The 26,268-nt window shown below is 38.5% G+C and overlaps 1 protein-coding gene across 1 annotated transcript; it reads left to right on the forward strand.

Annotated features, from left to right (window-relative positions):
* Nucleotides 1-788: 788 nt before the first annotated feature.
* gpr179 (G protein-coupled receptor 179) lies at nt 789-26,268 on the forward strand. Its single transcript, XM_073825929.1, has 11 exons — nt 789-1,725; nt 2,349-2,457; nt 5,608-5,704; nt 9,364-9,575; nt 10,830-10,898; nt 12,889-12,998; nt 14,629-14,867; nt 16,118-16,256; nt 17,078-17,180; nt 19,499-19,648; nt 21,699-26,268. Exons 1-11 carry the CDS (start codon nt 836-838, stop codon nt 24,816-24,818), a joined length of 5,238 nt encoding a protein of 1,745 aa, XP_073682030.1. The 5' UTR covers nt 789-835; the 3' UTR covers nt 24,819-26,268.

The raw sequence follows: 26,268 nt of genomic DNA on the forward strand, positions 1-26,268 counted from the left end.
ACACGCGCACAGATCTGACAGACGTTCATTCATGTAGTACACATGTGGAGCATGTTTTCTCCTTCCTTCATATTTTTTAATTTCCTTGATTGTTGGCAGTTCAAAATGCAGAGATTAACATCTCACTGCACTTTATCTGTCAAGCAGATGCAGACTTGTAAACCGCCGCATGCACATATTCACAGATGCGCAAAGTTGCACGCACACACGCGCACAGTCCATAAAAGACCACTCATGACTGACCCAGCCGGAGAGTGTTGGGTTAATCCACAAAGCGCTGAGATTCTGATGCATACCCCAACAGAGAGGATTACCCTCCCATCCTCTCATCCGTCAGCCCAACCTCATGCACATACACTCATCATAACAATCCAACATTAACAGATGTGCCACTCTCAGCTCTCACCACTACCGGGAGATTGGGAGAGGGAGCGAGAGAGAGGGAGAGATTTACAGGAGAGCTGCAGAGTGAGTGAAGAGGTAAGCACAGAGCGAAACGGGGTATTCCACATGTTGTCTGCTTCTCAGTTTCCTCTGGCTGGAGATCAAAGTCTTCGTGGTCTCAGCAGCATCACATCCAGGGTGGACCTGACCAGCTGATTTCGGGACGCATGGAGTTTAAGTGCTGCTTGCTTTGAGATTTATCTTGTCAGTGCATGTCAGTCCGTGTATGAACGCACACTTATTTGATGCCGTTGGAAGTGTCCACTGACACCTGTCAAGGAGAAACAAAACCAGGGATAGAGAAGAAATGGATCTCTGCACTTTGAAAGCATCTTTCAGGATGTGAGAAGGCACGAAATTGATCGTTTCCTTCACAAAAAGCAGTACAAGGATGGGGCCAAGTTCTGGTCTGCTACTTGTACTTCTACTGCTGCTGCTTCCCAGCCTGCTTTCTGCTCAGCTCACCACTGTTTCTGAACTTGAGGACACCTCCAACTTGGAGTTCACCCCAACTCCTTGTCCTACCAACTCAAATCCGACCTTGTCTTCTAGCACTGTACCCACCAGCCCACCTCCAGTTAAATTAAGTACGGAGGAGGGCCGGTCTGCCGCGGAGAACTACCTCTACACCGGCAATTCATCCTCTTTGGCCGCCTCGACCTGCACACGGAGTTTCCAGCTGCCTGTTCGACTGGGATCTCCACCGAGAGACCTTCTCTCTCTCTTGCACCAAGCCATAGCGTCTCTGACCAATGCTGCCAACTTTCTCAACCTGATATTCCAAGCAAGTGAGCTAAGAGAAACCAGTGTACGAGAGGATATCGAGTGGTACCATGCACTGGTGCGGGCTATGCTCGAAGGCGACAGGCCGGGTCTGGTCAGACGGGCTTTTCTAACATTCGACGCTGATCCTACAATCCAACAGCCCCAATTGGTGCTCCGTGCCTCCAAAGGCACAACCCAAGACATTCTTCTGCAAGACCTGACGTCTGCGTGGAATGGATTCCGTCCTCCTGCTCCTGACCAAAGCTGGTTTGATACATTTAAGTCTAGTTCTCCACCCCTCCATGCCTTGTCTAAACGGGTTCTTCTGAATGACCTAAGCACCCTAGACACTCCCAAGTGGGCACGTGGAGATAGTTATGTGATCAATAGCAGTGGGGTTCAGTGGGGTGAAGCTCCTTTTCTTGAATGCATTGATGGCCGTTTTTTGCCAGGTTGGTTACTCAGCCTCTCAATGCCATTTTATGGGTTAAAGCCAGACCTCAGCCCAGAGTTCAGGTCAGTGCACTTTCTTCTCAAAATGTGCTCGTAATGTCTTTCTAAACATGTCTCTGTGTCCATTCACTTTTCCCAAAAATGGACATTCACTCTTAAAAATAGAGGTTCTTTATTGGTATCGATGGTTCCATGAGGAACCTTGAACGTCCATGGAAACTTTCAAATGCAGAAAAGGTTCTTCATAGTCGAAAAAGTTTAATGTTCTTCAAAATGGTTCTTTTAAGAACTGTTCACTGAAAGGTTCTTTGAGGAACCAAAAATGGAAAACATCTTTTTGGAACCTTTATTTTTAAGTGTTCTGTCATCATTTATTCACGTTTGCCCATGATTACTTTCTGTGAAATACAAAAGTAGATATTAAAAAATCTGTTTCAACTGTTGTCCATACAATGAAAAGTAACAATTCCAAAAAGGAAGCCTATTGACTTTCATTTTATGGACAAACAAAATCTTCTTTTACATTTTACAGACGAAAGTAAGTCATCAAGTTTTAAAACAACAAGACAGAATGTCAAGTTTTGGGTGACTATTTAATTAATTACTTCTTTCAAGTCTTCCATCATGACTGTTATATTGTTGTCGCTACTGTATCTTTGTCGTCTCTTTATGCGTTCTGGTGGTAGGGGTGTAATCCGTGTCGACGTCAACATCCAGGGATTCAGTGTGGATCAGTGTGCCAGTGGAGACTCTTGGTTTGCAAACACACATCAATGTAATCGGACCAGCATGGAGGTGAGTGTACACTGACCTCAGATTCAATTCTTCCATATACGACTTACTACAGGCATCTCACTGGGTTTAATTCCAGTGTCACCAAGTTGAATCAATGTTGGTAACACTTTACAATAAGGTTTAATTCTTAACATTATTTTAAGGGACAGTTCACCCGAAAATAAAAACTCTGTGATCATTTACTCATCCTCAAGTCGTTACAAACCTGTTCCTTTTGTTGTGGGTAACATAAAAAGTGTTTACTATTAAAAATGTATATTTAGAAATGAACATAACATAGATTAATAAAGTGCTGTGAGATTGCTAGTTCATTGTGTTTTCACTGTCATAGAAGTTGTTGTTACATTGTAGACTCTTCTATAAGAAGTCAGGATGAAATGTTAGCATTATTTGTAATAAGAAACAGAGAGACATTAACCCACAATGAATACAACAGTATATTAAAGGCTGTTCAAGCATGGGTGGATTTTACTAACCAGGGACACGCAGGGCCAAAACACATTCAGAGAACCACTCAAAATGCTTGCCACTAAATGTCAAGAGGACATTTGCCGTGAAGTGATTTATTTTTGTATGCGTCTCTGTGACCATGTTTGATTCTCCACTGTAATCTATTGTGTTAGCATTTGAATTTTTTACCACCTATGCTATGCAATATTACATCACAGGATCGTTTTTTGGATTGATATTCCTTAAAAATTGACACAATTATATTATATTTATACTTGGGCACTTACAGTGATAATTCAGCCAAAATATACAGTTGAAGTCAAAAGTTTACATACACCTTGCAGAATCTGTAAAATGTTAATTATTTAAAAAATAAGAGGGATCATACCCGATGCATGTTTTTTTTTTTTTTTTTTAGTACTGACCTGAATAAGATATTTCACATAAAAGTTGTTTACATATATTCCACAAGAGAAAATAATAGAATTTATAAAAATGACCCCAATAAAAGTTTTTCACACTGAACAGTTAAACTGCCTGCTGTTCTTCAGGTCCCACAAATTCTTTGGTTTTTCAGCATTTTTGTGTATTTGAACCCTTTCCAGCAATGACTGTATTGTTTTGAAATCCATCTTTTCACACTGAGGACAACTAAGGGACTCATATGTAACAAATACAGAAGGTTCAAACAATCACTGATGATTCAGAAGGAAATATTATGCATTAAGAGCTGGAGTGAAAACTTTTTGACTTTGAAGATCAGGGTAAATTTAACTTATTTTGTCTTCTGGGAAACAGTATCTTCTGTAGCTTCAGAAGGCCAGTACTAAATGGAAAAAATATATATATTTAGGCAAAATAAGAAAAATGTACCCATCCTTATTCTGTTCAAAAGTTTTCACCCCCTGGCTCTTAATGAATTGTTTTTCCTTCTGTAGCATCAGTAAGCATTTGAACCTGTAATAGTTGCATATGAGTCCCTCAGTTGTCCTCAGTGTGAAAAGATGGATCTTAAAATCATACAGTCATCGTTGGAAAGGGTTCAAATATACAGAAATGCTGAAAAAACAAAGAATTTGTAGGACCTAAAGGATTTTTCTGAAGAACAGCAGGCAGTTTAACTGTTCAGGACAAACAAGGGACTCATGAAGTATCACTGTATTAAGAATCAAGTGTATGTAAACCTTTGAACAGCTTTCCCACGAGTGCCCCCAACACTTAAGAGCCTATTTTTTCATCACATACTTAATAATAATTTAACTTTAAACCTGCACACTGTTTTCATAACCCTGTTGCCATCAGATCTGGCATCTCTCTATATATTATCTAGATATAGATATGAAATCTATTACTACATCACTTGCTTTAACTGTCATTTTTCTGGACTTTTATATACATTTTCCATTTCCTGTTTTTCCATCATCATCCTCCTACTTTCATCCCGACCTTCTATTTAAAGATGTGAGCACTGGGTGCAGGATGATCTGAAGGATTAGGTTGATAATCCTGTGATGTTCACACACCACAACCCAACTCCGACCCCCTCCCAGAGGGCACAAGCTCACACACCCCCCTTTCACAAGACCCAGACTCCAACACCCCCCACCCCCATCATCCCATCCCACCAGAGCACAAGCTCACAGGTGTTTGCACGTTAAGCAACGGCAGGATTTGGCACACTGAACGAATTTAATGAGAATTGAGTTGATCCGCCTATAAATTAAAGGAGCAGCGTATTAATAGAACAGTGTCATGATGATGCATCAATTGCATAAAACATTAGTTTGACATGATGCATGATATAGTCCCATGCATACTTTTTAGGGTGAAATATGATGTTGGACAAACTCTTTAGAATACAACGAATGGCTTTAGTTAAGAATTACATGATACTGTAAAGAACACAAAATAAGATATTTTGAAGAATGTGGGTAACTGAACAGTCGCTGGTCCCCATTGACTTTCATAGTATGGAAAATAATTACTATGGAAATCAATGGGGACCAAAAACTTTTTGGTTACCAACATTCTTCAGATATCTTATTTTGTGTTTAGCAGAAGAAAGAAACTCATAAAGGTGTGACAAAACTTGAGGGTGAGTAAATTGGGACAGAATTTTCATTTTTGGGTGAACTATTCCTTAAATAAAATTAAATTTAGAAAAAAGAATAAACAATTTCAGTCACTGTAAAATGTACATATGTGCAAAATATTTTATTACTGATTTTAGGAATCAACAAAATGATTTTAATAATAAGTAGAAACTAAAAAAGACACATATTATTTGTTCCTAGTTGTATTGGACAAAATCCTCTTTTTAAAAATCTTGTTCTTAAGTGACTCGCCTGATTAAATAAAGGTAAAATAGAAAATACCATAAATGTATATGAACAGTGCGGTTTTATTTTTTCTGAATAAAAGATAAAGCTCTGTCAATAGAGGTATTACCCCTCCATTTAGGATTTAGCTTAGATTAACTCTGATGTGTGGGTCAGGCGACTCTCGAGCAGATAAACCGCTGATGAGAGACTGCACATGCAATTAATGGCAGAAAGCAGAGAGAACACAATCTTACACAGTCTCTGGGAGTAACATGAGTGTTGACTTACCCTTTCAAAGAGAAAGACATTCACGTACCACTGAATGTAAACAGTTCAGCAGACTTATGACTTCTTGTCATATTCTTTCTGTTCCCTTCAGTGTGAGTCCATCCCGCAACAGGGCTTCCGAATGGGTCAGTACTGCTGCCGATGTAAAAAGGGCTACTACAGTCCAAATCCAGACATGGAAAACAATAGTAAGTATCATGTAAAACCAGTCGCACAGCCACAGAAACAGAGCCTACAGTGGTTTCAGTCTGCTTTTACTTGATGATATACAGTCAAGTCCGAAATTATTCATACCCCTGGCAAATTCTGACTTAAAGTTACTTTTATTCAACCAGCAAGTTTTTTTTTGACCTGAAATGACACAGGCTTCTCCCAAAAGATAATAAGATGATGTACAAGATGATGTATCATTGTGGAAAAAAATATTTCTCAGCTTTTATTTACATTTGAACAAAAAGTGGCATGTTTAGTGGCATTATTCATACCCTTTGCAAACTGTCACAGTCTATGGGAAAATCCAAAGTTCTATACCATTCCAAATAGTCCAAGCTGTTCTAAAGCATCCTAATTACCCTGATTCATTGGGAACAGCTGTTTTAATCAACTCAACAGGTGAAAAACAGAAGCTCTCTGCTGTTGGTTTGTGGACAGTCATGGCTAAGACAAAGGAGCTCACTGAGGACCTGCGGCTGCGCATTGTGGCTGCTCACAAGTCAGGAAAGGGCTATAAGACCATATCTAAATGTTTTGAGTCAGTTCCAGTGGCTACAGTGCAAAGTATTATTAAAAAATACAAGATGTTCCACACTGTGAAAAATCTCAGAGGACGTGGTCGGAAGCCAAAAGTGACACCTGGGCTGGCCAGGAGGATAGTGAGAGAGGTAAAAAAGAATCCAAGGATCACCACCAAGGCCATCCTGATGAACATGGTAGTGGGATCCTAATGTTTTGGGGGTGTTTTTCAGCCGGTGGACCAGGGAACCTAATCACATCTACACCGCGTTCCAAATTATTATGCAAATTGTATGTAAGTGTCATAAACACACAGTTTTTTGTTTTTCAATTAAACTCATGGATGGTATTGTGTCTCATGGCTCTTTGGATCACTGAAATGAATCTCAGACACCTGTGATAAATAGTTTGCCAAATGAGCCCAATTAAAGGAAAAGTACTTAAGAAGGATGTTCCACATTATTAAGCAGGCCACAGGTTTCAAGCAATTATGGGAAAGAAAAAGGTCTCTCTGCTGCCGAAAAGCGTCAAATAGTGCAATGCTTTGGACAAGGTATGAAAACATTAGATATTTCACGAAAACGTAAGCGTGATCATTGTACTGTGAAGAGATTTAAGGCTGATTCAGAGCACAGACAGGTTCGTGCAGGTAAAGGCAGAATGAGGAAGGTTTCTGCCAGACAAATTCATCAGATTAAGAGAGCAGCTACTAAAATGCCATTACAAAGTAGCAAACAGGTTTTTGAAGCTGCTGGTGCCTCTTGAGTCCCGCGAACATCAAGGTGTAGGATCCTCCAGAGGCTTGCAGTTGTGCATAAACCTACTATTCGGCCACTCCTAACTAATGCTCACAAGCAGAAACGGTTGCAGTGGGCCCAGACATACATGAAGACTCATTTTCAAACAGTCTTGTTTACTGATGAGTGTTGTGCATCTTTGGATGGTCCAGATGGATGGAGTAGTGGATGGAACATGTCCCAACAAGGCTGCGACCACAACAAGGAGGTGGCGTTTTTGGCCGGAATCATAGGGAGAGAGCTGGTTGGCCCCTTTAGGATCCCTAAAGGTATTAAAATGACCTTGGCAAAGTATGTCGAGTTTTTGACTTTGGTACAAAAAGAAGAACTGTGCCTTCCGTAGCAAAATCATCTTCATGCATGACAATGCACCATCTCATGCTGCAAATAATACCTCTGTGTCATTGGCTGCTATCTGCATAAAAGATGAGAAACTCATGGTGTGGCCACCATCCTCCCCTGACCTCAACCAGATTGAGAACCTTTGGAGCATCCTCAAGCAAAAGATCTATGAGGGTGGGAGGCAGTTCAAATCAAAACAGCAGCTCTGGGAGGCTATTCTGGCATCCTGCAAACAAATTCAATCAGAAACTCTCCAAAAACTCACAAATTCAATGGATGCAAGAATTGTGATAGCGATATCAAAGAAGGGGTCCTATGGTAAGATGTAACTTGCCCAGTTAGGATGTTTTTGATTGAAATAGATTTAGATTTCAGTAAATATGACCACCTAATGCTGCAAATTCAGCAAATGCCCATTTTCAGTTCTTTACAACCTATACAATGTTTTAACTCTGTTGTGCATAATAATGTGGAACAGTGCATTTTCAGTTTTTTATTTTTGAAATAAATACTGTTATCATTAGGAGGTTTGTTCAATAAAATTCGAATTATACCCTAATGGTTGATGACTTAAAAATTATACTGACTGTCATTTGCATTGACTAATTATGAAAACCAGAGAAAGATATCATTTGCATAATAATTTGGAACGCGGTGTAAATTCTCAAAAACAACATCAGGCAGTCTGCAGAGAAACTTGGCCTTGGGCACCAGTGGACATTTCAGCATGACAGCGACCCAAAACACACAATAAAAGTGGTGAAGACATGGTTAGCAGACAAAACATTAACGTTTTGCAGTGGCCCGGCCAGAGTCCTGACTTAAATCCAATTGAGAATCTGTAGAGGGAGCTAAAGATCAGGGTGATGGCAAGGAGACCCTCCGACCTGAAAGAGTCGGAGCTCATCGCTAAAGATGAATGGGCAAAAATACCAGTGGAGACATGCAAAAAGCTGGTCAGCAATTATAGGAAGCGTTTGATTGCTGTAATAGCCAATAAGAGCTTTTTGCTTTTCTATTGATTATTGAGAAGGGTATGAATAATTTTGGACATGCCACTTTTTGTTCAAATGTAAATAAAAGAGGAGTAATATTTTTTCCACAATGATGCCTCTTGTACATCATCTTATAATCTTCTTGGAGACGTCTGTGTCATTTCCAGTCAAAAAACAAAACAAAAACTAGCTGGTTGAATAAAGTAACTTTAAGTCAGAATTTGCCAGGGGTATGAATAATTTCAGGCTTGACTGTATATCTAAAATGATGCTGTATAGGTCTAACAATGTTTGAAATAAAGCTTAAATTTAAAAGGGGACATCAGAAGTCCACAAGTTGGTATAATTGTTTAGAGTCAGTTTTCTTTGTCAAAACCAGCTCCACTCACAGCAATTAATTTTGGTGCATGTCTGTTTAAATGCTAATGAGCTACTGCTCACTTCCCCTCTCTTCTGTTTTTTGATATTCGGTCGTGTTACCATCAAAAACAAAACTAATGCACTGCGTCCTCAGTGGCTCTCATGTTGGGAGAAAATAAAGACTCTTACTCACTTTTACATCCAACTACGAAACACCTGCATTGCTTACGGGACGTTGTTGGCGCTACAGCGGTTCGTGCGCAAAGAAAAAGTCTGACAGCGTAAGTAACAACTGGCTGAGGGCGGGAATATGCTAATACGGGACGGTCCATCAGAAGTCGTGGTCGGGGCCTGAGCATTATGACATCATGTCATACTTTAAAAATCGAAACAACTTAATAATTAAACTGTTTCAGCTTTTTGGGTATTAAAAAAAATAAGTGAATGGATTTTTATCATTGTAGGGTGGTTGTGTCCACGCATGGCTAAGACACATTTATATGCAAACACCATGTAAAAGTGAATTTGTCTGATGTCCGAATTTTGCATCCGATGAATTTTGCATCCGAAGTTATTTGGGTAAGTCATTACCCAAGTCAAACGATGATACATGTGTTACAGGGAACAATCGTGTCAATAGTACCCGAGCTTGTTACCCAGAAGTCCCTGTGTGTCTGCCCTGTTGGCCTGGCTGTGATGAGTGCGAGGATGGAGCCCCGTGTTGGGTGCAGGAAGACTGGCTTCTGAGGACGGGCGTCCTGGCTGTACAGGGCCTCTTCATGGTCCTTGTGCTTATCAGCATGCTGGTGGCATATCAGTGCAGAAGAACCAAGGTAAGTTTTTTGCACACTATTAATTAATATATATCTTACATATCATGGTATACAGTCGAGGTCAAAAGTTTACATCCCCCTTTCAGAATATGCAAAATGTTAATTATTTGACCAAAATAAGAGCGATCATACAAAATTAATGTTATTGTTTACAGACCTGAATAAGATATTTCACATAAAAGACGTTTACATATAGTCCACAAGAGAAAATAATAGTTGAATACCACAGCTGTTTTTGTTGTTGTTGTTGTTGTTTAGTGGTAGTTGTTCATGAGTCCCTTGTTTGTCCTTAACAGTTAAACTGCCTGCTGTTTTTCATAAAAATCTATCAGTTCCCACAAATTCTTTGGTTTTTCAGCATTTTTGTGTATTTGAACCCTGTCCAACGATGACTGTATGATTTTGAGATCCATCTTTTCACACTGAGGACAACTGTGGGACTCATATGCAACTATTACAGAAGTAAACACAATGTTTTAAAAGCCGGGGGGTGAAAACCCTTTTAATTTGAAGATCAGGGTAAATTTAACTTATTTTGTCTTCTGGGAAACATGTAAGTATCTTCTGTAGCCTCTAAAGGGCAGTACTAATGAAAAAAATATGATATTAGGGCAAAATAAGAAAAATGTAGCTACACATCTCCATTTTGTTCAAAAGTTTTCACCCCTGGCTTGTAATGCATGGCTTTTCCTTCTGAAGCATCAGTGAGTGTTTGAACCTTCTGTAATAGTTGCATATGAGTCCCTCAGTTGTCCTCAGTGTGAAAAGATGCATCTCAGAATCATACAGTCATTGTTGGAAAGGGTTAAAATACACAAAAATGCTGAAAAACCAAAGAATTTGTGGGACCTAAAGGATTTTTCTGTAGAACAGCAGGCAGTTTAACTGTTCAGGACCAACAAGGGACTATCACTAACCGAAAAACACAGCTGTGGATCAACACAGTATTAAAAATCAAGTGTATGCAAACTTTTTAAGTCATTTTAATACATTCAACTATTATTTTCTATTATATATTAATTTTTTTATGATGCCTTTTATTTTGGGAAAATAATTAAGGGGGGGGGGGTGTAAACTTTTGACCTCCGCTGTATCTTACAATGCTATGTGTTACATGTGTCATTTCAGACACACTCTTAAACAGGTCCCACATGTGCACAAACTTCATGCATGTTTGACAGCTTTAGTAATTTCACCTCTGCTTCCCCTCTCCACTTCTCACCCTTTCCTTCTATCCATCTTTCTGTCTCTCAGCGGATCCGATCGTCGGGGCTTTTGCTGCTGGAGATGATCCTGTGTGGCTCTTTGTTGCTTTACTTCCCAGTGAGTGTGTGATTCAAATCTTCTTTACAGATTACTGGTCTGCAGTTGAAATTATAATGGCTGGGTTGCATTTAGGAGGTAAAAAATTATCAAGAAATTACACAATTTATAGTTGCTAGTGAGTTAACCCAATTAACTATATTAGGGCTGTCACTAACGATTATATTGGTAGTCTGATTATTATTCGGACGATTAATCGAGTAATCGGATAATTATGTTTTTTGTAGTAATGAAACCTAAGCGAACAACAGCCCTTAAAATAACTTAAAAAACATATATAAAATATTGATGAGGCAATAATAATTCGTTCATATAAAGTATCTAAAGCAAGTAATCATATGGTTTTATTGAACAAAACTGTTTAAAAAGCTAACCTACATTACGCAGATGGCGCCAACGGCCTTTACTTTACTTGTTTAGTATTGACTAAACAACATTTACTTCAAATGTCCACTTAATCTTTAATATTTTTTTAAATATTTCTTTACGACAGAAATGTAACAGCCACTGTAATGTCTTGAATATGTGGACATCAAAACGTGTAAATTCATAGTGAAGGTTTGAGCTTTTATTTTGAAATCGCGATGAACAGTTAGCATATCAAGAACGATAATGATGTATCTCATGTGTTTGCTTAGGTTTATAAATGATTTACCTTACAAATATGATGAAATGGCGCAGGTTGAATGTTATAATAAACCCAATATGCAGAGATGGAGTTTGAGACACTCAACACATGTAACCATTACTGTGAATGGAGCATACTGAGATGCATGTAAGTTAATAATTGTTTATATTATTTATAAATTATTATTTATGTATTAAAATAATTAAAATATTATTTAATTAATTAAATTATCACGCAGCCTTCTAAACATGCCTTTCATGGCGTTTCTGGTTGGTGGAATGTGCCACTTCCGGTATTTTGGCGGTTAACTTTACCCCACATAGGCTAATATGCAGTGGAGGATTTTTTTATTTTATTTTAATCGAGTATTTAAATTGAATCTAGGAATCGTGACAGCCCCAATATTAGTAATTATGCTACAAAATGACACAAATGACAAATATAAAATAATAGTGCCAATAGTTATTTACCATTTTTCATAATTAGGCCATTTCTGATTGGTACACTACTGTTGAAAAGTTTGGGATCAGTAAAGTAGGCTAATTAATACTTTTATTTAGCAATTATGCATTGAATTCATCAAAAGTGTCAGTAAATACATTAATAATTTTTAAAATTATTTCTATGTTTGAAAAACGTATAATATTTTTAGTTGTAATAATATTTCACAATATTGCTGTTTTTTACTAGCCTGGAAAAATCCAGACCCTAATCTATTAATTCAAATTGTGCTCTCGCGAGACCTCTGGATTTCCAGGGTAGTTTTTTACTGTATTTTTCATCAAATACATGCAGCATGGTGGTCATAAGAGACTTTCTTCAAAAACATTTTTTGTTAGAAAATCTCAGAAATGACCCACACCTTTAAATGGTATGGTGTAGTTCACCAATAGCCTTCTATTATTTAATAATCTTGATGTTGTCAAGAAAAAAAAATAAAGTCAGATGGGCTTAGAATGACATACAGTTGAGGTCAAAAGTCTACATATATCTTGCAGAATCTGCAAAATGTTATTTCATTTACCAAAAGAAGAGGAATCATACAAAATGCATGTTATTTTTTATTTAATACTGATCTGAATAATATATTTCACATAAAAGAAATTTACATATAGTCCACAAGAGATAATAGTTGGATTTATAAAAATGACCCTATTCAAAAGTTGATTCTAAATACTTACCTGAATGATCCACAGCTGTTGTTTTTTTATTGTTTTTTTTTTTTTTTTTTTTTTTTTTTTTGTTTGCTAACATAATTAACATTTAGCAGATTCTGCAAGGTGTATGTAAACTTTTGACCTGAACTGTAAGAATTAAATTTTCTCTATTATTTGATAAGAATTTTCTTTACTGTGTTTTCAGGTCTTCATTTTATACTTCAAACCCAGCACTTTCCGGTGTATTCTACTCCGCTGGGTCCGTCTGCTTGGCTTCGCCATTGTTTATGGAACTGTGACGCTCAAGATGTACCGGTCTGTAGCACTTCAGTCCTGTCATCTGAGATTTTTAACTCAACCCGTCCTTCCAACCGTCTCACCTGCACATCTGTCAGATGAAATGTTGCATAATAAGATGCTATTCTCAAGGCATTAAGAAATTCAGTACTGCTACCAATCCAGACATCATCAATTTAGTCAGCTATCAAAAGTGTGCAATGATAGATAGATGCAGTTAGGGCAGTTGCTAGAGTATCAGGAATGGATGCTAAAGCGGTTGCTGGGATACTTGGGGTGGTTGCTAAGGTGTTTCTATGTGGTTGCTAGGGTAAATGATGTGGTACCCGGGGTGGTTGCTAGGGCTCCCAGTATGGTTGCTAGGGTGTTGCTATGCTGGTGCTAGGTACCCAGGTCAATTGTTAGGGTGTTGCTATGCGGTTGCTAGGGTACCCGGGTGGTTGCTAGGGTTCCCAGGCTGGTTGCTAGGGTGTTGCTATGCTTTTGCTAGGTACCCAGGTCAGTTGCTAGGGTGTTGCTATGCGGTTGCTAGGGTATCCTTCTGTAAAACATTTGACTCTAATATGTCAAAAAAATTTAACAATTATAAAATTTTGAAACTGGCTTCGTCCAGTGTTTAGATTTTTGTACTAGAAGTGTATGCAAATTAGTGCATATTTCATTAAACAATGCCTCATTTGCATAATAAACCTAACATCTTAGAAAAAATGTAATACAAAAATTTTTTGCATTTAACAATGTAATCAATCAACTGAGTAAGTAAGGTGATAACCCTTTACCCTATTCACCTGCAGTGCCTTGCCTTAAATACGTATCATTCTTGTGTTGATTTGTAACTCTTCAATTGTAAAATTTTTTTGTTGTTCATAAATAACTTTTTATCTTTCACTTTGACAAGGATAAATTATGTGGTACCCGGGGTGGTTGCTAAGTGGTTGCTAGGGTTTCCCGGATGATTGCTAGGGTGTTGCTATGTGGTTGCTAGGGTGTTACTTTGTGGTTGCTATTGTACCCAGGATGGTTGGTAGGGTGTTGCTATGCGGTTGCTAGGGTACCCAGGGATAGATAGATAGATAGATAGATAGATAGATAGATAGATAGATAGATAGATAGATAGATAGATAGATAGATAGATAGATAGATAGATAGAAAAAGTTTAAAATGTTCTAAGCTTGATGACTTTCAGTCTGAAATAATTTGAAGTTTTAAAGTAGTTTTAAAAGCTTTGAGTTACATGCTAAAGTTCTCAGAGGGGCTAGGGTGTTTCTATGTGGTCGGTAGCGTACTCTGGGTGGCTGCTAAGGTGTTGCTATGCGGTTGCTAGAGTAAATGATGTGGTACCCGGGTGGTTGCTAGGGTGTTACTATGCGGTTGCTAGGATACCCAGGACGGTTGCTAGGGTTTTGCTACGCGGTTGCTATGGTACCCGGGGTGGTTGCTAGGGTGTTGCTATGCAGTTGCTAGGTACTCAGGGTGGTTGCTAGGGTGTTACTAGCATGTTGCTAGCATGATTAGCAAGTTAATAGCATGATTTTAGCAAACAGTTATTTTATATGTAATAATAAAATAAAATAGCTTTTTAATTAAGGAAAAATTGTAGAAGAAAAAACCATAATGAATCAGCCTAAAAGGTCACTTGTGTTTTCAGGGTATTGAAGGTGTTCCTGTCGCGTACAGCCCAGAGAGTGCCATATATCACAACCACAGGTGTGCTGAGGATGCTGGGAGTCATAGTGCTGACTGTCAGCTGGTTCCTGTGTGCGTGGACAGTGGGCGTCCTGCAGAATCGAGACCGGAACGTTCCACTGCTGATCATTTCCACCACCTCAGAAGGACAAGGTTTCAATGTGTGCGACCTGGACCGCTGGGACTACATGATGGCTGTGGGTGAGTGATAGCCGTGGAAGTAGTCCAGTGGTTTTCTTGGGTGTCTGGCAGAGAGATTAATTGAAATTGGGGCACATTAGTAGATCAGACAAATGAAAGGATGAATGGTCCTGGATAATTTAATGTTCTTTGAAGCATTTAGCTGATGATTTGAACATCGTTAACCGTTGTCATTGGGTATGATTCAGCATTAACCACTAGCTACCATACTAATAACATACCACAACAAATAATAATAATGTTACTGCTATAATGTCATAAATTAGACTAAGTAAATGAGGGACTGACCTGAAATGACACCAGAAGATAAAATAGATTTACACAATCATTCTGGCACAATCAGAATCCAAGACAGCTTACACAACAAACCTTGCATTATTTATACCGTGACAATACTTAACACTGCAGCTGTCAAGTTTGAGATTTTGGGCTTTTTGGTTTGGCTAGTGGAAAGAAAACATCCAAAAGACACTGTTAAGTGTTTCTTTTATAGCACTTGATCTATTTGTGTCAAAAGATTTTAATGACAATACATATTTTTAAAGGCTGTTTTCTCAAAATGAGTTTTTTCTCCTACACTGAGCCATAAATCTCCACTTCAGTAGCACTTACACACACCAAACTTCACATTTTTATTCCTGTCTATATCCTGAAGGTTTTTTACAGAGGGATTTGTTCATACATAATTACCTTCATTATATACAACATTTCCAAAAAACTGTAAAAAATATATAGTTTTCTGCCTGTTATAAGTATTTTCTGAATTATGGAGTGACAAAATGAGATACCCAAATTTCCTTCTGTAAAAACTTTTGACTCTAATATGTCAAAAAAATTAAATAAGAATTTTGAAACTGACTTCATCCAGTGTTTAGATTTTTGTACTAGAAATGCAAATTAGCACATATATCTGGTGTAATCCCAATTTATATTATTTATTAAACACAAAAAACATTTTTTTAGAAGAAGAAAACCATAAACCGGAATTTATATTACAAGCCAAGAGCAGTCTTTTATTTTAAAATTATATGTTTTATTCTTTAAAAAAAGCTACTTTAGTTCATACCAAATGGAGTAACCTTAATAAAACTTAAAATGTATAATTTATCACATTGTCCTTACATCTTTTTCCCTCATAAAAATGACAAAGAAAGGACAAAACATTAAACTTCTTTTTACTGTTGTGTACATTTCTGTATGTGACTCATACACATTTTACATTAAAAATAGTTGTTTTCTCTCTCTCTTAGCTGAGCTGTTATTTCTATGCTGGGGCAGTTTCCTGTGCAGTGCGGTGAAGACAGTACCGTCAGCATTTCATGAACCACGTTACATGAGCATCGCTATCCACAATGAGCTACTGCTCTCCTCAGTGTTTCATCTTCTCAGGTGGGGGAATAAAATTTCTCTGATTTAAAGGGATAGTTCACCCATAAATGAAAATTTGATGTTTATCTGCTTACCCCCAGGGCATCCAAGATGTAGGTGACTTTGTTTCTTCAGTAGAACACAAACAAAGATTTTTAACTCAAACCGTTGCAGTCTGATAGTTATTTAATGGCAGTGAATGGGCACCAAACCTTTGAAAGTAAAAAAAAAACATGCACGGACAAATCCAAATTAAACCCTGCGGCTCGTGACGATACATCGATGTCCCAAGACACGAAACGATCTGGTTTTGCAAGAAATTGAACAGTATTTATATTATTTTTACCTTTGATATACAGCAATGTCCAACTGTCCTGGGCGCATGCTCAGCATCTGGCGCGTTACATGTGTACACGCTCTGGCGTAGTATACGCAAACACCGGAAGGAGAAAAATGCTGAAAAATGCCAGATGCTGAGCACACACTCAGGACAGTTGGATATTGCTGTATATCAAAGGTAAAAATGATATACTGTTCAATTTCTCGCAAAACCAGATATTTAGTGTCTTGGGACATCAATGTATCGTCTGTGCATGTTTTTTTTACTTTCAAAGGTTTGGTGCCCATTCACTACCATTATATGACTAACTGACTGCAGCGGTTTGATCTAAAAATCTTTGTTTGTGTTCTACTGAAGAAACAAAGTCACCTACATCTTGGATGCCCTGGGGGTAAGCAGATAAAATTACATTTTATTAAATTTTCATTTTTGTGTAAACTATCCCTTTAACTCTAATCATAAGAGCTTGTTCTATTGACTTCTTTGTACTTGTAACTTTCAGATTTGCAAGACCATCAATTCATCCTGACTGGATGCTCTTGCTATTCTTCACTCACACGCATGTCACGATTACTGTAACAATCGGCCTGCTTTTTGCACCTAAGGTACTGTTGAAAGTATTGTTTACTTTTGCAATGTTTTTAACCTTTTTAGCCTTTTCAGTTACATCCAGCAGCACCTCTTGTGTCCCGCTTCACTAGTATAATGTCCTAAATAGGGCTGTCAAGATAAACACGGTAATAACGAGTTAGCGCAAATTCATTTTAACGGCACTAATTTTATTAACATGCGCGATTAATGCAGCGTGCATTTTCTGTTTTACCTAGCCCATAGTTAAAGAAATGGATGCACAATGTTGCCAAACTAGTCAAAAGTGTCTAGCAACAATACATAAACGCATATTTGGACAAACCTAATATAGTTTCTGAGACTCTCCGGTTTTGTGTAAAGTCGGTCTACGTTGGGATTGGTGGTGTAGGATTGATGCGTAGAGCCACATACGAGTATGCACGCAAAAACTGCGTATTATATGCATGTCAAACACATGCATATCACATGCACGCCAAAGTTAATTTCAGCTTATTAATAGCACGCCAGATAGAAACAGAAAATCGTGTGACTGGTATGCATTTTCATGAGAGCGGGCTCTCGAATCAGTACATTATAACAAAAACAATACCTTAAAAAAATGGTTTTGTAATCACATCATTTTAAACGGGTAAACTCCTGAAATGTCCAAGGATCGTGAAAGCATTCAAACAATATATTAATAAATAATAAATGTAAATTTTGCATGTTCAGAAGAAGTGAGCTGCCCTGTCCTGCAAATAACATAAACAGGCTTGTGTAAGTAAATTGCTCAGTACAAAGAAAGAGAAGTAATGGGAACCTGGTATTTCTGTTATTTTTCTTTCATGTGTCTAATAGACATGAACAAGTTATTTGAGAAACATCTATGACCTTTGAAACATGTCTAGTCTTCATGCTCTATGTCGAGTATGGTTTCACTAATAATAAACATACATTTGCTTAAAGCATCCATATTTGTCCATGCCCATGTTGATTAGAGTATTAAAAACTTTAAAAAAGTATTAATTTAAGGTACATTTAGAACAGATAAAAAGCGATTATTCGTGAGTTGCCATGACAAAAAAAATTATTCGATTGACAGCCCTAGTCCTAAATATTGTCCTATGTCGGATGTCAGATTAGAATTAAATTACATTTCCAGAAAAGTACATACTTTCAATAAATAGCATATTCAAACTGTATGCAGCCTGTCTACTTATTAAGAGATAGTTCACCCAAAATTGAAAGTTCTGTCATTAATTACTCACCATCATTTCATTCCAAATCTTCCAAACACAAATTAAGATATTTTTGATGAAATCTGAGAGCTTTCTGACCCTGCATAGACAGCAATGCAACTGACACGTTCAAGGCACAGAAAGGAAGTAAGGACATTGATAAAATAGTCCATGTGACTTCAGTGGTCCAACCTTAATTTTATGAAGCTACGAGGATACTTTTTGTGCGCAAAGAAAACAAAAATAACAACTTTATTCAACAATTCCTTATTATGTGTACGTGTTCGACGTGTATTCACGAGAGTATTATGACTTATGCGTGTGGGTGCTGCTGATGCATGGGCCAGTCGTTTTGATGTAGAATGTCCATCTCTTTTAGTTCATCATCTGTATATACTTCCTTTCTGGGTCTTGAATGTTTCAGTTGCATTGCTGTCTATGCAGGGTCAGAAAGCTTTCGGAATTCATCAAAAATATTTTAATTTGTGTTCTGAAGATGAACAAAGGTCTTGTGGGTTTGGCGACATGAGGGTAAGTAATTAATGACAGAATTTTCATTTTTGGGTGAACTATACTTTTAAGTACTTTCTGATAAACATAAAAGTTGCATTAGAATGTAGGGTGCACATTACTTACACTTGTGAACCTGGACCATGAAACCAGTCATTAGGGTCAGTTTTGTGAAATTGAGATTAATATATCATCGTTTGATAAATTGAATAATAATCTTTCTATTGTTGTATGGTTTGTTAGGATAGGACAATATTTGTCTGAGATACAACTCTGAAAATCTGGAAACTGAGGGTGCCTCAGAAAATTGCCTTTAAAGTTGTCCAAATTAAGTTCTTATCAATGCATATTACTAATCAGAAATTAAGTTTTGATATATTTATGGTAGGAAGTTTACCAAATATCTTCATGGAACATGATCTTTACTTAATATCCTAATGATTTTTGGCATAAGAGAAAAATTTATAATTTTGATCCATACTATGTATTTTTGGCTATTGCCGCTAATATACCTAATGCTACTAAAGACCGGGTTTGTGGTCCAGGGTCTCATTTATTTAATGTAGGCTTTCCCAAGTAAAAATCAGCATTGGTGTTTGTTGCAGTTTCTTCACATGTCACGGACAGGCCGGGAGGAAATCGCTGCAGAGGTATATGAGGATGAGGTGGACTTGCGCCGCTCATGTTCTTACCTCAACAGTAGTTTCAACTCTAACTGCTGGAGTGACCACAGCCTGGACCCTGATGACATTCGGGTAAAACAACTTGCCCTGCAGCAGCCCTACTAACTCATGCATGCTCACGCTTCCATATTACAAAATTCACACACTCTAACACTTTATAACAATGTATACTTGTGAATGACATAAAAAGCATAAATTTGACATTTTTATATAGGCTACAGTAAATTAGTAGATAAATTAATATAAACAAAGTCTAAACTCTGATATAACCTTTCATAAACATTAACTAAACAATGACAAGATAAATGAGGCTAGGTTTCTGCAAAATAGAGTGCCTTGCGAAAGTATTCATACCACTTCACTGTTTTCACATTTTGTCATGTTGCTGCTTTATGTTAAATTGCTTTAAATTACATAATGACAAAGCAAAAAAAAAAAGGTTTGTAACAACTTAGCAAATTTATTAGAAACAAAAACTGACATGGTTCCATTGCATAAGTATTCATACCCATTTCTGGGACAGTTGAAATGTAGCTCAGAAGCATTCATGTTGCTTGTAGATGTTACTACACTTTGAGTGAAGTTAACCTGAGGTAACTTCTAACTGAGGTTTGAATAAGTATGATTTGGAAAGGCACACACGTCTTAAAAAATGGTCTAACAGCTGAAAATACATATGCAAAGACAAAAACTAAAGCACTGAGGTCAAAAGAATTGCCTGTAGAGCTCAGAGATGGGATTGCATCAAGCCACACATCTGGGGAAAAGTTCAGAAAAAAAACGTCTGCTGCATTGAATGTTCACAGAAGCATGTAGTCTCCATTATCCATAATGGAAGAAGTTTGGAACAACCAGGACTATTCCTAGAGCTGGCCTCTTGGCCAAACTGAGCAATTGATGGAGAAGGACCTTGGTTAGACAGGTGACCAAGAAGCTGATGGTCACTCTAGTTGAGCTCTATGATCAAATATGCAGATGGGAGAAACATCACTGCAACACTCCATCATTGTGGCAGTGTGGCCAAACTCAATTCTCTCCTCAGTAAAGACACATGAAATCCCATTGGAATTTCCAAAAAAGCACCTAAAGGACCCTCAGACTGTGAAAAACAAGAATCTCTGGTCTGATGAACCTCAATTCCAAGCATCGTGTTTGAAGGAAACCAGGCACTGCTCATGGGACTGTTTTTCAGTGGCAGGGACTTGTCAGAGTAGAAGGAAAGCTCAGCACAGCAAAATATAGAGATAGCCTTAATGAAAACCCAGTCCAGAGTACTCAGAACCTCAGACTGGGCAGAAGGGTCACCTTCCAACAGGACAATGACCATAAGAACACAGCAAGACTGGCTTATAGACAACTCTGTGAATGTCCTTGAGTGGCGCAGCCATAACCTGGGCTTGAACCCAATCAAACCTTTCTGGAAAAACCTGAAACGAGCTTGAGAGGTGAAGAGGTGATGAGAAGAATGGCAGATAATTGCCAAATGCTGATGTGCAAAGCTTGTCGCATCATACCCAAAAAGAGTTGAGGCTGTAAAGGTGCTTTAACGAAGTACCACTAACTAAGTTAAGGGTATGAATACTTATGCAATGTACTTTTTAATTTCAATACATTTGCAAAGTTGTCACACATCTGTTTTTTGCTTTGTCATTATGGTGTATAGAGTGTAGATTGATGTGGGGAAAAAGTTATTTAAAAAAAAAAGTTTATAACTTAAGGCTGCAACATAACAAAAAGTGACAAAAATGAAGGGGTATGATTACTTTCACAAGGCACTGTAATTTATTTAATCTAGATTATCGCCTTTAATATATATATAAGAGTCTAGGAAGTGGTGAGAGGGGGAATGGGATTAGGACATGACCCAGGTTTGACTCAAACCTTGGTCCCCACGAGCCAACATATCCTGAGTAATTTTCTATTAAAATAAATCAACTTTACAGAATTATTACCGATGTTAGCATTCTCCTCATCCTCTACCTTTACTTGCCCTCTTTTGAAATATTACCCTGTAACTTGCCTCTTGAACATCATGTTTTGGACAAACCATCACAAAATCCATCCTACTGTATCGTTCCCTCCAACTTTCCTCAACTGAAACCCTTTTTCTCCTCTGCACCAGGATGAGCTGAAGAAACTGTATTCTCAACTGGAAGTCCACAAGACCAAGAGGATGGCAAACAGCAATCCCCACCTTCCGAAGAAGCGGAGCTCTCGCCTCAGTATTGGACGGTCCCTTATAAAACGGATCAGTGAGATCCCAGAAAGTTTAAGCAGGCAATGTAGTCGTGAAGATAAGGATATCAATGCTGCAATAGGAACTATAACCCGATCAGGATCTTATTTCAAAAATCACCAAACCACAAGCATTAACAAGATGAACGAAACTTTAATGCAGCCCTCCCCAAAGCTGAGAAAGTCCCTTAGTGTTTATGATTGTACCCCAGATAGAGAGGTCTCCCTTTTAAACTCTATAAGGATCAAAGAGAAAAGGGTTTCACTGCATTCTGACGCAGGATCCATCAATGCAACACTGCTGGTCTGCAAATCTGCCAGTGCCCACAATCTATCAGTAGACACTAACCTTCTACTTCCAGAGCCCACCAGGTTTCAAAAGTCACTTAGTGTCATAGAACGTAATGACCATCGCTCTGTAGGTCCTTGTAGAAGCATTGAGAATGTGTCGCTTCCTGGCAAAGCTACCCCAGCAGAAAAGCCCCAGCCAACTGTGGATGTTGATATAAAGAGGCAGACTTCAAGTGCCTTGCTCTCAGAGTCATTCGACAAGGCCGAGGTCTGCCCATGGGAGGTTCCAGAGGAACACCCAGCAAACAAGAATGAAAAACATGTCACATATTCCATTTCAAACCAAGAAGAACCCAAATCACCTGGTGGTACCTCGTCACCAACGCTGATATATGTTTGTCCATGGGAATTCTTGCCAACTCCTACTCCTCCTGCACCAGAAACTGGGAATGGTATACATTTAGATGTTGATTCCACAAAACCAAAGCCTCAGATATCATGTAGCGCTCCAGGGTCGCCACATACAATCCTTGGAAAGCCAAAGGATTTTCGAGTTTTCTCTTTCCGCTCCACCACCCAAAGTCTCCTTGCAGCAAAGGGCATTGGGGAAGTTGAAAGAAGTATGAGCAGAGAAAAATGCCTACAAGAAAGTAATGTTAAGGAAGGTACACTGCAGAAATCCTTGTCCACATCCATGAGATTGTCCCCAGGCAGTGCAGCTTCAGACAAGCGTACCCCGCAGACTCACAGACGGGCTATGACTACCGTAGGCACAAAACCTTGCCTTGTCAAACAAACAGCAATACGGCTACCATCTACTGATTCTCCCGAAAGAAGCCCAAAACATGCTGCTCCAGTTCACATCTGTCCATGGGAGTCAGAGGAGGTGTTCTTGGAGGTCAAGAAGCAAAATGTGAATGACAGTGTGTTACAAAGACAATACAGTGACAAGCAAGTACTATCGGTGACAGTAAGTAATGATGTATTCAAACCTCCTGAGTTCCAACTTAAATCCTTATTGGCTGTTCCTAATACTGAAGTTTGTCCATGGGATGTCCCAAAACCTTTTCATCAAACCAGCATTTCCGAAGTCTGTCCTTGGGAGGTTGTGGAGGTAGAGCAATTGCAAACCAAGGGTGCACGTACTGATGTTTGTCCTTGGGAAACAGATGGGGACCCATCAGGAGTCACTGAAGACAATACATGTAATATAAATGTTGAAGTCCCTATGTCTGAAGACACCCAGAAGCGGGTACATGAGAAGCCTGAAGCACACTCTTCAGGAATTGATACAAATATCTCTCAGGTTAGACAGGGATCCATCAACACTTCTGATGACATAATGAAACCTGGTGAGAGGGTAATTTATGTTAATGCAAGACAAAGTCCAGTAGACCAAGAACTTGCTCAGAGAGATTCAGGTTCAGAGAAAACAAGTGATGTGCCGAAACAAGAAGAAAGTGATTTTCCTGAACCACCCCCACCTGTAATTGACGTAACTTCTTGGGAGTCTGAACCAAATACTAAAGAAACTACAAAAGAAACAATGACTATGAAAGCAGAGGTTTCTGAGAAGTCAGAAGAGAGGGATGGTTCTATGAACAAGGGACCAACAAAAGTGGATCAAAAACAAGAAAATGTTCATACAAATGTGTGTCCATGGGAAACAAGTGAGTCTCCGAAGACCACACAGAAACAAGAAAGTGTTTGTGGAGATGTCTGTCCATGGGAGACAAGTGAATCAGTCAAGACCTTACAGAAGCAAGAAGGTCGTGAAAATGTTTGTCCTTGGGAAACAGAAGAGACAACAAAGACCTTGCAGAAACAAGAAAGTGTCCATACCGTTGTTTGTCCATGGGACACAGGTGCACAAGTCAAGACCTTGCAGAAACAAGATAGTGTTTGTCCAGATGTTTGTCCATGGGAGATAGGAGAGCCAACAAAGATCTTGCAGAAACAAGATAGTGTTCTTGCAGATGTCTGTCCATGGGAGACAGGTGAGCCAGTCAAGGCCTTGCAGAAGCAAGAAAGTGTCCATGCAGATGTCTGTCCTTGGGAGACAGGAGAGCCAACAAAGATCTTGCAGAAACAAGAAAGTGTCCATGCAGATGTCTGTCCTTGGGAGACAGGAGAGCCAACAAAGGCCTTGCAGAAGCAAGAAAGTATCTGTGTAGATATTTGTCCTTGGGAGGCAGGAGAACCAACAAAGGCCTTGCAGAAACAAGACAGTGTTCTTGCAGACGTCTGTCCATGGGAGACAGGTGACCCAGAGAAGACCTTGCAGAAGCAAGAAAGTGTCTACTCAGATGTCTGTCCGTGGGAGGCAAAACAATCACCCAAACAATCTGTGCCACAAGACTGCACTCAAGCTTTCCTATCAAAAAGACAAGACAGTGCTCAAGAACCTGTTTATCCCAGGGAAAATGAGATGGGAACGCCACCACCATCAGGAAGCAGCACAAGTCAAACTGTCCTGGATAAAAGTGAGATGTACCCTTCAGACACAAGCATGCAGACAGCAGACGAGTTGAGAGTTAACACTCCTTTGGCTCGGCGTGATGCACTGTGCCCTTGGAATATGGAAGAGGGCAGACAAGAATCTATAACGGTGCATGACAATTCAGATGTCTTCACTTGGGAGGAGACGATACCGGAGGAAGATGATGGTGATGCAGAAACTGCTGCAGAGGCCTTCATCTTCCCTCCAGACTTGTGAACTGTGAGGGCAGTATCCTTGTGCTTTATATAGCTTGAAAGACTTGTTGTGACCAACTGGTCACACTTTTCAGCTTTATGCAGAATATCCCTCCAATGTCATCAGCACACATACTGTTATCTAAGAAAAAAATTCCACCTATGGCAACTTTCTCCCTCCTCAGCTTACTAAAACGTATCGGAAGACATGAATGATATCAAGACAGACTGCTCTCCTGTGCACTCTCCCCTTTGGCCTTACATTGATACAACCCCCTGTTTAATTTGGTATTGTTTTGTGTGTATTTGTGTTCAAACGGCTATGTAGATTATATTGTCAGTTAAACCTGCATAACCAACATATTCTGGGTGGAACATTTAGAAAGTGATTAAACACTTTCGGATCCTGCATAGACAGCAACGCAACTACCACGTTCAAGGCCCAGAAAAGTAGTAAGGATACCGTTAAAATAGTCCATGTGATATCAGTGGTAATATTTTAATGGTGTCCTTACTACCTTTTTGGGTCTTGAACGTGGTAGTTGTGTTGCTGTCTATGTAGGGTCAAAAAGCCCTTGGATTTAATTAAAAATAACTTAATTTGTGTTCTAAAGATGAACGAAGATCTAACAGCTTTGGAACAACATGACGGTGAGTAATTAATGAAAGAATTTTAATTTTTGGTTTAAATAACCCTTTAACAATTTATGAATCAATGTGCCATGGTATTTTCAGACAAGGAGCCCCATCTACAAAGCATTATTAATATATTTTTAAAGATCATCATCTTTGCTTTGGTTGTGACGGCTGAAGTGCAACGGCACTGTAAGTTGGTGCGCTGCCAACAAGGCTATTAATTATTAGAAATAATTTAAAAAAGGACTTACATTACACTATGTAAAATTACACAATGACACGGACAGTTATATAAAGTGTGACCAAAAAAATAGCTTGTTCTAGGACGAGGTACTCTTGATCTATAAAAAAAATATAATTAAATTTGATTTGTTTTAACATTATATGTTCTTGTTGTTTAGTAGAACACAGTTTTAAGTCCCCTTATGTGAGCATGTGAAACTAAATGTTGAGGGTTTAGAAAACAAATCTTTGTCTCCATGTTTAATTCAACCTTTTACCATGCTGCTTTCTTCTAAAAACAATAACAGATATTAGCACAAGTAATGACCATTAGATTGCACTTATAATTCCTACCAGAGTTAGATATTTGAGTTGTTTTTGAGCTATTCTATCATTTTGAAAGTAATCACAATGCTAGCTTTTCAAATCAGGAACATCAAGACTGTGCTTTTGTATGAAGTACGATTTTTTTGTACCATAGAACCAAGTCAGTTTTCAACAGTAGCCAAATGAAGTTTCCATTAACTTCTGTCAATGTAAAAAATGCAACATTTTATTTTTATATTCTTAAAAATGTGTCATTGAGCATTCTGAAATAAACTTTTCAACTGCAA

This window comes from Garra rufa, chromosome 20, assembly GCF_049309525.1.
Source record: "Garra rufa chromosome 20, GarRuf1.0, whole genome shotgun sequence".
NCBI lineage: Eukaryota > Metazoa > Chordata > Actinopteri > Cypriniformes > Cyprinidae > Garra > Garra rufa.